General features: G+C 50.0%; 1 protein-coding gene across 3 annotated transcripts in view; it reads left to right on the top strand.

Annotated features, from left to right (window-relative positions):
* Positions 1-14,074, top strand: part of RBPMS (RNA binding protein, mRNA processing factor) — a 139,633-nt gene that overhangs the window by 40,371 nt on the left and 85,188 nt on the right. For all 3 annotated transcript variants that reach the window (XR_012158424.2, XM_073340330.2, XM_073340331.2), the window contains 2 exons: positions 4,052-4,090; positions 5,706-5,768. Coding sequence is in view for 2 of the 3 variants with exons in the window: in XM_073340330.2 (XP_073196431.1) it covers positions 4,052-4,090; positions 5,706-5,768 (102 nt within the window). In the remaining variant the exon portion in view is untranslated. The remainder of the gene's footprint in view (positions 1-4,051; positions 4,091-5,705; positions 5,769-14,074) is intronic.

Genomic DNA, 14,074 nt, shown 5'->3' with positions numbered 1-14,074 from the left:
AAAACACCCCTCTCTCGTTGTTTACTGACATTTTAAACTCAATATTCAGATTTGCGTATGGTTTTAGACAAACCGGCTGAAGCTTCACTGTGAAGCTGAGGAAAGTCCATTCACATGTTTGTGCAGCACCTAGCACAATGGGGTCCTGGCCCAGGAATAGGGTTCCTAGGTGCTACTTTAATGTCCCCAATTAATAACAATGTTAATAATATTAAAATACTTTGCCAGACTTTGGAACCCAGTAGCCCCATCCGAACCCATATGCTTCGCTGAGCGGGGGGAATACCGCAAAACAATGTCTGCAAACACTGGACTGAATTTTTAAACAAACGAGCTTCAGCTGTGTTTGCCCTTCCTCTGTGCTCCCCTCTCACAGCTATGCCAGCAAACACGTTGATTGGCAGGAACGTGCACAGAAATAGCAAACTGTCCGTGAATATCGCACGCTATTTGCAGAAAGCCTCTTTTGGCTTTATAATCCTGAGTACTTTCACTGGGTCCCTGATTCTAACAGCTGCACTCCTCTGCTCAGGGACCAGACATACACTGTAGGGGAGGTGACAGGCGAAAACTTATTCACACAGAGTTGGATTTTCAAAAGCACCTCAGGGTGCTGGACCGTGCAAGACCCATTGACTTGCAGTGGAACTTGTGCTCCTAACTCATTCAGGGGCTCTTGAGAATCTCACCAGAATCTATTTGATGAACCATTGCATATAATGAGTGCGTACAATCAAATCCCTTGGGAATGTGGGAAAAGAAAGTGGTGAAATGTAAATAAATGAGGAAGTATGAGTCAGTCTTTAGCAGAGCTGGGGCGTATCCGAATGCTCCCCGAAGAGCTGAGCTCTGTTAGGAGGCACAATGAGAGCTGCTCTGTCGCTCCGCAGTGCTATGGAATTTATCAGGTCATGTTTTGCCTGTTGCATCATCCATTTCCCCAAGAAAGGCTGCTTCATTGATCATTTCATTCATTGCCCATAGACATGATGACAGACGATGTTGCAGTATTTTTTTCCTGGCAGAAGATTGAGAAGCTGTTTCAGTCTGCCTGATTACTTGGGCAGTTCAAATGCTGCACTGATTTACATTTAACTGCATGACCATGTCACCTTTAACCCTCTCCAGACCCACAGAGTCTCCTAACCCCTCAAGAACTGAATCTGGGATATTGTCTCTTTTAAAATACAGGGCCCTATTATCCACATGAGGATCACACTTCAAATATCCACTTAGCAATACTGTGGAATACTGTGGAATTCCAGACGCTGGGATAATCCTAACGCGCTTTCTGTCGTTTCTTATTTAACTTCGGTCTTAAATTAGAACCACACAAAATGCGTATTTCCAGGTATAAGGAATAATTGCGCACAGGAAGTTGGCTCCAGCTTTTGCAACTAGAAGAGTTGTAAGCACTTCTGTCTCATAGCGTAGGCTCTTTGGGCTTGGCGAAGCTGTGTTTGACACAGGTCCTGAGGTGGCGGACAAAGGTGGCTATACACCAATTCAGCCCCTGCGATAATTTAAAGCAACACCCCTGTGACGTATAAGGGGACAATCCAGACTAATGAGTAGCTGTGTCCAGAGGTGGATTTGATTCTGTGGGGCCCTGGGCCAGATCAAGCGGGGGGCCCCTCCCCTCTCATCTGCAGTCATCCATCCCCCCCTCCACCTCCTCCCTCCCACGCTCCTGAGGGGGAAATGGGGCCAGAGCGCGGGGGCTTTCCCTGTTCTGCCTGCCCAGTGTTCGTGCCGGGGAGCGGGGTTGGGACGTGGGGTCTTGCCCAGCTCCGCCCGCCTGGTGCTCCTGCCAAGGGAGGAGCTGGGCAAGCACCCGCACCCCGCCCCTGTTCCCCGGCAGGAGCACCAGGTGGAGCGGGGCAAGGCCCTGCGCCCCAACCCCGCTCCCTGGCAGGAGCACCAGGCAGAGTGGGGCAAGCCCCTGTGCCCCGACCCACTCCCCAGCAGGAGCACCAGGCGGGCAGAGTAGGACAAGCCCCTGTGCCCTGAACCCATACCCCGACAGGAAGGCCGGGTGGACGGAGCGGGTCAGGGCACTGAGGCGCCCATTTTTCTCGGGGCTCCCAATTGGCCTGGGATCCTGGGCACAGGCCCCATTGGCCCAGTGGCTAATCCGCCACTGTCTGTGTCACCTCTGCTCTGTGATCTGGGGTGTCCTTTACAATGCTTTGCTGCTGTAGCCTCCGGCCTGGCCTGCTCACAAACAGCCCCCAGTGTGTAAATCACTCCCAGCTCTGTCTGTGTGTGTGCTGGGGCCAGCCAGCCATGCCTTGGCTCTTACCAGCCTGGGTTATATTGCAGGGTGACCCCAACACACTCCCAGTCTTAGATTTCCCCCAGAAGTGTATGTCTTGTACTGCCCAGCCCTCTCCTGGACAATATAAGTTTATATCAAATCCGTTATCTCTTTGGTAGAAATAATTTGGATACAATTTGTCACCCTAAATGGAGTTTCCCAAACGCTTTAATTTAAACACACTGGATTAGATAAAACAGTAAAAGAAGTTTATTAATTACAAAGAGATTTTAACTGAGTGCAAGTAATGAGGCATAAAAGCCAGAAATGTTTATAAGAAAAATAAAGATACGCCCTTAGGCATTGTCTTCACGTACAGTGCTATAGCTGCACTGGTCCAGCTCGCCACTGTAGCACTTTAGTGAAGATGCTACTGCCTGGATGGGAGAACTTCTATTGTCTGCATAGTTAATCCCCCTCTCCGAGAGGTCTGTGGTGTAGACCTGGCCTAACTTAACAAACTGTGTTCAATTCAAAGCAACGTTTTCTCACTACATGCTTTCAGCAGTCTTGCTGACCAAACTTCTTAGGTCAGGATCCCCCTCTCCCCAGAATCCAGTGAATGCTTGCTTTGTCTTATTGCTTCAGGTGCCTTGAATACGATGGGCTGGGAGAGAGAAGGGATGTCGTGCGGGGCTTTGCCCCTCCTTTTTATAGTTTCAGTCCCCCTTTTTGAAAACATTTCCAGCTGGGTACCAGGAGACAAAAAGTCTATATGGAAGGATGTTCCCTGCTACTTTTTTCTCACCTGTTTAAGCTTCCTTTATCTTCCTTCCCTGCTTGATGACCCTGCTTAAATGCAAATTAAGAAGATCACTCATCCCTTTGTTTGAGACAGACCCTATTTGCCAGCCTCAGTTGGAACATGTGTTAACACAATACAGTGGAATCTTATAACTTCACATATAATGTTGCTACACATTTTACCAAGACAATATTGGCGACCAAATTATGAGTTCTCAGATGATATTTCACAAGGTGTACTTTGTACAAAGATGATTACAATCACGTGTAGGGTGTGAACACAGGGGTACATTCTGCCACAACCCCCTCCTCCGGGCAGCCCCCAACACACCCCCTAGGCCAGGGGAAGTGAAGCAGAGCCAGAGGAATCCTTGCTTTGGGGAGCTGTACAGCCCCTTTGCACTGCTTTGGAACACCAAGGGCTGTAGCATGGGCTAGTGCCTGACCCCTGCTGTATGCCCAGCAAAGAGGTGTTCTCTGTGCCATGTCCTATACAGCTGTTGGGGAGCTCACACCCTCCCCACCGTGGGAGCTCCAACAGGATTATTAGCTGTCTGATCCGTCCCCAAAGTATGCCCACTTCTCCGCCCCACTCCAAGGACCTTTCTTCAGGGTTCTGCAGGAACTGCACCGGAACTGGCCTCCTAGGCCTTATGGTGAGATCCAGAGCGCCTCTCCCAGCCTCTGGCCTTCTCTGCCCATTCCCCTGGCCTCTCTCTGGCTGAGGGTACAGAAAGCTGCCTCTGTATAACTTCCCTTCCCAGCAGGCCTTGCTGTGGCCTATGGTTCCATATGGCTCTGTTCTAGGCTGGCATCGCTAGTGGCGCTCTGCTAGGCCAGTAGCCTGCCTTAAAGGGCCAGCATGCCCTGTAAAATGGTGAAAAACAACTCAGAACCCTACACTTTTTCCCATTTTAGCTCCAAGTGCTGACTGTTTGCCATGACCCGGTGAGTGCCATGACTAAACAATGCTTTTCTCTTTTCTTGCAGGGTTATGAAGGCTCTCTTATAAAACTCACCTCTAAACAGGTAAAAGCCTGACCAGTGCTCAGAACCTCCAGTATCACAGTCATTAGCTGTAAACGGATTAGAAACACATCTAGTGGCCTCACCGCACACCCAGGTGCAGGATGTTCCCTTGCCCCCACCCTCCCTGCAGGCTAGCCGCTGGCTCTGCTCAATGCAAGGAGCAGAAGACTGTATTTCGTGGGGTGGGGGGGGGAGGTAATTTAGGAATGAGCAGCAAGGTAATGAAGTGCCCCCAATGGGGTGTGTACCACAAAGGTAGCACAGTGTTAGGGCCCCAGACCTGTGAGCTCTCTGTGAAGATGCGGCTGAGTCTGCGCTTTCTGTGGACAAGCGGAACTGTGAATCAAATCGAAAACACTCGGGAGTGGCATGACAAGCAGCCCCGTCCTGTTTCATTGCAGCATCTTTACCCTGTAATGGAAGGTGTGCAGGCCAGCTGGGGCGAGCAGCTCAGGGCAGTCAGAACCTGTACTTTTATTAGCATTCCTAGGTGGAATCAAGCCTTCTAGAAAAGAGCTCAAGTTGAGCCTCACGGTTAAGGGATTTTTTTCCTTGCATGCGGGGAAAACTGCCTGGCGTGGGGAGAGTTTTGCTCAGCCCAGCACCTAGCCCGGTGCAGGGAGAGCCACTTGGCGCTCAGCCTGGTATCTGGCCCAGCGTGGGGAGAGCTGCTCAGCCCGGCCTGGCACAGGGAAAGCCGCTTGGCGCGCAGCCTGGCATCCGGCCCGGCGTGGGGAGAGCCGCACGGCCCGGCCCGGCGTGGGGAGAGCCGCCCGGCCCGGCCCGGCGTGGGGAGAGCCGCCCGGTCCAGCCCGGCACAGGGAGAGCCGCTGGGCGCTCAGCCTGGCGTCTGGCCCGGTGTGGAGAGCCGCCTTGTGGCTCAGCCCGTTCTTCAGCTCTTTCCCGCTACATGTAGCACCAGCCCCAGCAGCAGCATCCTCTGGGCAGAGAACATAGTTCTGAGCCACAGCTCCTCTGGGATTACCCAGAGGGAAAACGGAGGGGAGAAAGGATGCAGGGGTAACCCGGAGACTCCAGACACATCTTCTCCCCCAAGCACCTGGAAGAGAGCAGGAGTCCTGTGGTCGCCCCCGAACACAGGTTTCCTGCTCAGTCACAGCACAGCCCTTCTAGGCCTTGCCTAAGGGCTCGGAGTCCCCATCCAGCGTGTGTCTGCCCACACTAGAGCTAGATGAAGGATGGAGGGAGGGTCCCTGAAGGCTCCACTTTAAGAACATAGTTGCAGCCAACTGGGGAAGCCAATGCGGTTTCAGGTACGCTGTACTAGGCCTATGGGTACCCAGTGCACCGCATGTCTCCCAACACTCATCCCAGCCCTTGCACACTTAGACCTTCCACTGGAAGGAGGGGAGGGCAGCAGAGCCAGTGAGTTTATAGCAGAGGTGGCCAAAGTGAAGCCCATTGAGCAGACATGGACCTTGGAGATCTGCAGGATGGCTCTCAGCTCTGAAACAGGGAGATGGCTGTTGGGGACTGCAGGTCCCAAGTACCCTTGGTGGGTAGTAGTGAGCAGGGTCCCTGTATCTGTGAGGCGACGGTGCTGCTCCTTCCATGAGTCATCCCCTGACCCTCTCCTCTTCTCTTTTCTCCTCAGCCTGTAGGGTTTGTCAGCTTTGACAGTCGCTCAGAAGCAGAAGCTGCTAAGAATGCGCTGAATGTAAGTACCTGATGCTATAAGCCACAGTTCCCTTTGGCTGTGTGTGGAGGAGGGCTGGGGGGAAGCATGAGCAAGGGAATGAACGGCAGCTGTGCATACCTTCTATACATACATGGGGTGAGATATCACCTTGACAGCAGACTAGTGGCTAAGCCCTCTGAAAGCTGCTCCTGAGTTGTGCATACAAAACATGGAATTCCTCCTGTACGATGCACAGAGATGCTGTAGCCAACATTTAGCAGAGTGCAGATATTAATTGCATTCTCTTCTTCCATTTTATATCTGTATCCAAAATAGCAAAGAGATTGACTGTACACAGGTTTGTTCTTCATAAACATACTGCTTATTGCCCATGTTTTCATTTTCCTCTGGTGTGAAGTGTTACAGATTTATATTCTTTTCCCAGGGATGTTAGTTAGATTTACTGATTCACATGGGTTTTGGGTGCTGGAGAAGATCAACGTTTTTTCTCCTGTCCTTTTCTACTTCCCCCAGTTCTCCAGGACTTTCCCCAAATGATTGCCAGTAGTTCTCTAAATGCCTTCCACGTGGGATGTATATCTTCTGCACCTGCTGGTTTGTAAATATCCTGTTTTCCCAAGTGTTTCCTGCTCTGCTGTTCATCAGCTGCTAAATGGACATTCCTCATGACTTCTTGAGTGTCCATCTCTCTTTCCCATTTTTATACTAGCCTCCCTTTGCTGGCCACATTCCTCACTTTATAGGCATACGCTCGAATCAGTCTCTTTTCAGAAAGACAAGGGCTTCTGCAATCTTCTCAGTTTTCTGCAAATCAGGGGGCAACTTGCAAGGAGACCCTTGAAAACAGAAGCTCAAAGTCTGAGCACCCTACTTCAGAGAGATGAATCAGATTTACTCCAGGAATGTCGCAGTTTGATCAAGGTCCAGCTCTTTCAAACAATGGCTACAATCAGCACTAAGCCCAGTGAGTTGAATTTGTACTCGACAGAGTTCTCAGGAGTACACTTTGTCTGCTGACTCAAGGAGCTCACCTGAGAGACGTAGCTACGACAGAGACCTACCAAATCGGATCCTCGGCTGCTATAAATCAGAGCAGCTCCATTGAAGCCAATTTCCACCAGCTGAGGATTTGACCCCACATACGGTTTCTTACGGGTGGGGCTAGTTGATGTCTGAACTTAATGTTGCCTAACATTTTCCATCATAATACTTTATTTTTAGTTCGGTTTGAAATTATTTTCGTTTGCTCTCTGACCCTGATGAATTCTTTTTCGTTAAGTCCCTGCGAAAATGATTCAGCCAGTTCTGAGAATGTGGGTGTTTCTGAAAACAACATGCTTCGTAGTAGGAACTTGACATTTGTCATGGGATAGTCCTGGGGTCAGGAACGTGCCTTTTGCACTCTTGCTCCTGTGTAACTCTCTCCAGACCTGGTCGGATGATAAGACTCTGAAAACAGCCATTTGCACATGTTTAGCTGAGCTTTTTGAAGGCTTGATGCAAAGAGCTCCAAGCATGCCAACTGCACTGAGCCCCACACAGCCTTCTGGGTGCTAGGCTCTGAACTAAAGGGCCACACAGCCATAGCAGCAGCACCCACTCCCCATGCCCAGCAGACCTCCTCCTGATTGATGTTAATAATTTGTGCACTTCATAGCCCTCATGATAGCGCAAGACCTCGCTCCCTGTATTCCGAGCTGGGTAAATATTCCCCCTCATTTTATGGAGGGGGTAACTGAGTGTTTGCACAAGGTCACTACTAGCACAGCTAGGAATGCCTATAATAGAGCAGACTCAAGTCTCATCCATGGAGACGTACTGCCTTTCAGAATGAATGAGCCAGATCTATGTGCTTGGCTATGCTGTCTTTGTGACCTCCTGTACCACACATGCCTCCAGAACTAGGAACAAAACTGAGGCATCCTGGTGCCAAAGTTTTATGTATTCTATGCTGTATAGAAAATAGTTGTACAAGGTACTGACTGCCTTGTTTCCCCTTTTAGTGGTTGGTCTATGTAGAAGAAAACAGCTCACAGTTCCCACAAGTTCGTCCTTTATCTCAAGTGGTAGCGGTTTGTGCTATGGATCTAAAGGTCCTGGCTTCCAGTCCTGCTGGTAATTCATGGGGGTGGGGAGCCTATGGGTCGATATGGTTCCAAAAAACCTAAATAATCACATACCCAAAGACTACATTAAAACTGCAAGATCAAGCACTCAAATGTTAGGAAATTCAGATTGCCTTTATCAGTACCGTAGTGCATATGCATGGTAATACTATCTGTAATTACACAAGCGTGTAGAATTTTTACTGTAAGATCCCTGCTTCATTTAGTGCCTAGGATGGGGAGTGAATGAGGCAAAACATAAGAAGAGGGACAATATTTTCTTCTACTTAAGGCATGGACTGGGGCCTAAGGGAGTTGGGTTCTATTTCTGGCTCTGAGTGTCACAGACTTCCTCTCTGGCGTTAGACAAGACTGCACCAAAATGCACATGCACAAGGGGACCAGATTAAGGTTACCCTGGAATACTTGTGTAGACAGCTGCACATTTGTGTTACAAGTGCTCCTTTCTCCCCCCTACGTGAAGGGTGTTGTGGAGGAGGGAAATTCAAAGCCAAATGCTGTATTAGGCTTTGTTAGTTTGTTAGACCTGGCTGACACAGTCCCAGCTGTGGGTTTTGGCTGGCAGGGAAGAGAGAGGCACAGTGCTGTCATATGAGATCGTGTTTGTAATCTGGAGTTAATCTGTTAAATCTCTTTGTCTGATTTAGGGTGGCCAGGCGTTCTGATCGTAAAGGGACCCTGGAGGCTCTGGTCTGCACCACCGACTGGGCTGTTAAAAGTCCGGTCAGCGGCACACTCGGGGCCCAGGGCTAAGGCAGGCTCCCTGCCTGCCCTAGCTCTGTGTGGCTCCCAGAAGCAGCCACCAGGTCCCTACAGCCCCTAGATGCATGGGTGGCCAGGGAGGCTCCACGCACTGCCCCCACCCCAAGGGCCGGCTCCGCAGCTCCCATTGTCCAGGAACCGCGACCAATGGGAGCTGCAGGGGCGGCATTTGTGGGCGTGGGGGCAGAGTGAAGAGCCTCCCTGGTGCCCATGCATCTAGGGGCTGCAGGGACCTGGTGGCTGCTTCCTGGGAGCCGCAGTAAGCACCACTGGGACCCCTCCCGCACCCCAATCCCCCCCCCAGCCCGGAGTTCCCTCCCGCACCCAAACTCCCTCCCAGAGCCCACATCATCAGCCTATTTTCAAAACATTAATAGAAAACAGTGGATCTAAACAGTGATTACAGCAGAGCAGAGGAGCTGTTTTCATTCCACCCCGGTGTCACTTGCTCTAACTTTCTGAAGCTTTCATTTTGGGAGCTGAAATTTTCCATGCTTGGAAATCTTCTATGCATTTTTGGCCAAAAAAATGAAGATTCAGGTCAACCAAAACATTTACTGAATTGAGGTTATATTTGCCAAACTGTTTCAGACCACCTTCCCTTCTAGGGTGACCAGATGTCCCGATTTTATAGGGACAGTCCCGATTTTTGGGTCTTTTTCTTATATAGGCTCCTATTACCCCCCACCCCCATCCCGATTTTTCACATTTGCTGTCTGGTCACCCTATTCCCTTCCCTCTCCTTCCCCCCCTCCCCCAAAACTGTTTCTACATTTTCTAAAGAAACATTTAGGTTTTTTGATTCAAGATGCCCCATTTCTTCTGAATTTTACTACAATTTTTTTTTTTTAAAAAAAAGGTTAAAAATTCCTCCCAAAACAAGATGTTTCGTTTTGGTTCGAACAAATGTAATAAAAAAGATTTCAAGTTGGGTTCTCTGGAAACTTTTTTGTTTTTCTTTTCAGTTTGGCCCCTGACCTGAAAAGTCGGTTATTCACGTAGTCGGTTATTCACATTGCTCTGTTCGACTGAGTCCCTGGGGAGCTCCCTCAGTGCTCACCTCAGGCCCAGCATGCTGTGTATGCTTGGCTAAGCCGGCTTTGCCATGAGCTGACTCGTGCTAGGGTCAGGGCTGAGCTAATGGCTCCTGTAGTCTGGAGGTGTGTAGGTGACAGCCTGGCCTAAGCAGTGTGCAGCTTGTGAGGGTGTCACTGTGCCATTGGTTCAGCACACACACCTTGTGAGGTTTGCGGGGGGGCTGAATGAAGGGGTCTGGGCTCTGTGTGTGGGAGAGGGGAGAACCCAGTGATGAACTGCCAAAATCTTAACAACCGGTTCCCTCCTCACCCCATGAGGGGGTCGTGGCCCACTCCTGCCCAATCCAAGCCCCCATGTTCCTTGATGCTCCCCCCGGGACCTCTGCCCCGTCTCTCCCCCTCCCCTCTCCCCTGACTGCCCCCAGAACCGGGCAGGAGGGTCTCGTGGGCCACTGTAGTGGGTGCCCACCCCACCCCTAAGAGCCAGAGGACCCTGCTGGGGCGAGGTGGGGAGTCCCGGCAGGGCTTACCTGGGGCAGCTCCCAGGAAGCATCTGGCAGGTCCCTCTGGCTCCTAGGGGCGGGGGAGCGTAGCTAGGGGGGAGCAGCAGGAGCAGCCGCTCCCCCCACTGATCACATCAAAAGTGGCGCCTTAGGTACCGACTCCGTGGGTGCTCTGGGGCTGGAGCCCCCACAGGGAAAATTTGGTGGGTGCAGAGCACCCACCGGCAGCTCCCCACCCCATGCCTGGCCCCAGCTCCCCTCCGCTCCGCCTCCACCTCCCTGGGCCTGAGCGCGAAGCCGCTGCCTGCTTCTCAGCCCTCCCCGGCTTCCCACATGAACAGCTGTTTGCGTGGGAAGCCGGGGGTGGGGGGGAGAAGCAGAGCAAGGCGGCACGTTCAGGGGAGGAGGCAGAGGTGGAGCGGAGGGGAGCTGGAGCCGGGTGCAGGGTAGGGAGCTGCCGGTGGGTGCTCTGCACCCACCAAATTTTCCCCGTGGGTGCTCCAGCCCTGGAGCACCCACAGAGTAGGTGCCTAAGGTGCCACTTTTGGCTGATTAAATTTAGAAACCCTTTTAGAACCAGTTGTCCCTCGCGGAACAACCAGTTCTAAAAGGGCTTCTAAATTTAACAACCAGTTCTAGCAAACCGGTGCGAACCGGCTTCAGCTCACCACTGGGAGAACCCTTCAGCACCTGGTGTGCTCAGCAGAAGGGTTCAGGATACTTGTGCAGGTAGTTTAAATGTGCACTGAGCTCCATCATCCTGAGTAAACAAACTGAAGTTTGTGAGGTGCCCAGAGAAGGACAGAGCTGCTGCAAGCCTTCAGATTTATTCCATACACAGTCCAAGGCAATAGAGACACATGCTGGACACGGACAGGGAAGTTAGGGTAAGGAGAAAAGAGTGGGGGTTGGGGGAACTTACACTACTGGGTATCTAAGATTATAGAAGACACAGCATTGTGATGTATATATTTTTCTGCATGCAAGAGAGCAGGGATTTCCAAAGCACTTGGTATCGGCCTCACTCTGCTCCAATGGAGGGGTTTATCATTGGGGAAAAGATGTCTTTTCAGCAGCAACGAACAGATGTATCAAATAGACCATGGCAAGCAAGTCTGCTGCCTTTGCTATTAATACTGAACAAGCATCCCTGAACCACCTGTAGTCTGAAGGGGAGGGCCAGGGCCCTGCACCATGCAGCACCTCTCTGACCTCAGTGAGGCTTCATTCAGCTCTATGGTTTGCTCCCCGCAATCAGATTGCAGGATCTGCCATAGAGAACAGGAAGACCGTGGATAGAGCAAGGCTCACCAAAGCCAATCTCCTTCAATGCCAGGCCACATGATAAACAGATTGAAGATTGCGCCACTTGAACAAGCAATCATTTGGAGACCGGGGTCCTAAACTGCTCCTAGTGGCATACCAGGGGGTCATGGCATTTAATATTTCCATGAACTGCCTAAAGGAGGGTATAGCTTTCACCGTAATCTGTTCCCGGGTGAACCCGAAACTGGGAAAGTAACCAACGTGAGAGAAAAGTCTGAAGTGCCTTGGAGGGATTAGAACAGTGCAACATGTGCAACAAGATGAGCTTCAGTATAAATACCTGTCAAGTCACACGCAGACGGACAGGGAACGAACACAAGAGATATTAGCTGGGGAAAGGCTACTGTACCTGGGAAGAAAGTCCAAGAAAGATTGCTGTAGGCTTGTGGCAGGCAGTACGTGCCGAATGAATTTCCAGGTCAGGAGCAGAGTTAGGCCAATGCTGAGCACTTCCGGAAAATCCACCTGAAATAAACAGAGACATTCACGCTATTCAGAACTGGGGTGATGTTTCAGGGCGGTGGATAACAGATCAGTACAGCTGATGAGAGCAGCATACAGTAGTCTTATCGCATCAACGCTATACTTTGCTGCCTTTTATATATCTGATCTGCACGTAACTCCTCTCTGAAATGCTTTTGGACTCTGCATATACCTGTCTTTATTCACAAGCAACCTGTGTTAACATTAACATTGTTCAGCCTTGTCCCCTGACTTGTTCCAGCCGGTATGGTCTATTGAAAGCTAACCGTGAGCTCTGACGTCGATGCACGTGACTGATACGGGTACTCACATAAAACAGCCAGTGCGTGAATCTGAATGAGAACATTCTGCATAGTTAATATAGCTGCAAACACAGTATAAGGGACAGATCCTGAACGTAGGCCATACTTACAGGATAGGGGACTGTACCCTGAGAAGCAGTGACTTTGAGAAAGATTGGAGGTGGGGCTGGATAATCAGCTGAACATGAGCTCCCAATGTGATGCTGTGGCCAAAAGAGCTAATGCAATTCTGGGATGTATAAACATGGGAATCTCGAGTAGGAGTAGAGAGGTTATTTTACCACTACATTTGGAAATGGTGTGACCACTTCTGGAATACTGTGTCCAGTTCTGGTGCCCACAACTGAAGAAGGATGTTGATAAATTGAAGAGGGGCCAGAGAAGAGCCATGAGACCGATTAAAGGATTAGAAAATATGCCTTATAGCGATAGACTCTAGGAGTTCAATCTATTGAGCTTCATAAAGAAAAGGTTAAGAAGTATCTAGACTCATAGACTTTAAGGTCAGAAGGGACCATCATGATCATCTAGTCTGACCTCCTGCACATTGCAGGCCACAGAACCTCACCCACCCACTCCTGTGATAGACCCCTAGCCTCTGGCTGAGTTACTGAAGTCCTCAAATCATGGTTTAAAGACTTCAAGTTACAGAGAATCCACTGGTTGCACTAATTTAAGCCTGCAAGTGACCCGTGCCCCATGCTGCAGAGGAAGGCGAAAAATCCCCAGGGGTCTCTGCCAATCTGACCCAGGGGAAAATTCCTTCCAAATATGGTGATCAGTTAGACCCTGAGCATGTGGGCAAAACCCAGCTGCCAGACACCTTGGAAAGAATTCTCTGTAGTAGCTCAGAGCCTTCCCCATCTAGTGTCCCACCACTGGCCATTGGAGTATTTGCTGCTAGAAGTCATAGATGGGCCACATGCCATTTTAGGCAGTGTCATCATATCATCCCCTCCATAAACGTATCAAGCTCATTCTTGAAGCCAGCTCCCCTTGGAAGGCTGTTCTGGAAACTTCACCCTGATAGTTAGAAACCTTCACCTAATTTCAAGCCTAAACTTGTTGATGGCCAGTTTATATCCCTTTGTTCTTGTGTCCACATTGGCCCTTAACTTAAATAACTCCTCTCCCTCCCTGGCATTTATTCCTCTGATGTATTTATAGAGAGCAGTCATATCTCCCCTCAGCCTTCTTTGGTTAGGCTAAACAAGCCAAGCTCATTGAGTCTCCTCTCATTGGGTAGGTTTTCCATTTCTTTCCTAGTAGCCCTTCTGTGCACCTGTTCCAGTTTGAATTCATCTTTCTTAAACATGGGAGACCAGAACTGCACACAGATGAGGTCTCACCAGTGCCTTGTATACTGGTTTTAACACTTCCCTTCTCCACTGGAAATACCTCACCTGATGCATCCTAGGATCACATTAGCCTTTTTCATGGCTGCTTCACATTGGCAGCTCACAGTCATCCTGTGAACAACCAATACACCCAGGTCTTTCTCCTGCTCTGTGCCTTCCAGCTCATACAGCCCCAGCTTATGGCAAAAATTCTTCTTGTTAGTCCCCAAGTGCATTACTTTGCACTTAAATTTCAGCCCATTTCTATTACTCCTGTTTGCAAGGTTGTCCAGATCTTCTTGTATGCTATTCTGGTCCTCCTCCATATTGGCAATACCTCCCAACTTTGTGTCATCTGCAGATTTTATTAGCTCACTCCCACTTTTTGTGCTAAGGTCAGTAATAAAAGTGTTAAATAAGATTGGTCCCAAGACTGAACCCTGACAAA

The sequence above is a fragment of the Lepidochelys kempii genome, chromosome 4 (assembly GCF_965140285.1).
Source record: "Lepidochelys kempii isolate rLepKem1 chromosome 4, rLepKem1.hap1, whole genome shotgun sequence".
NCBI lineage: Eukaryota > Metazoa > Chordata > Testudines > Cheloniidae > Lepidochelys > Lepidochelys kempii.
The sequence above is the reverse complement of the archived record's forward strand: the minus strand, read 5'-3'. Positions and strand labels throughout refer to the sequence as shown.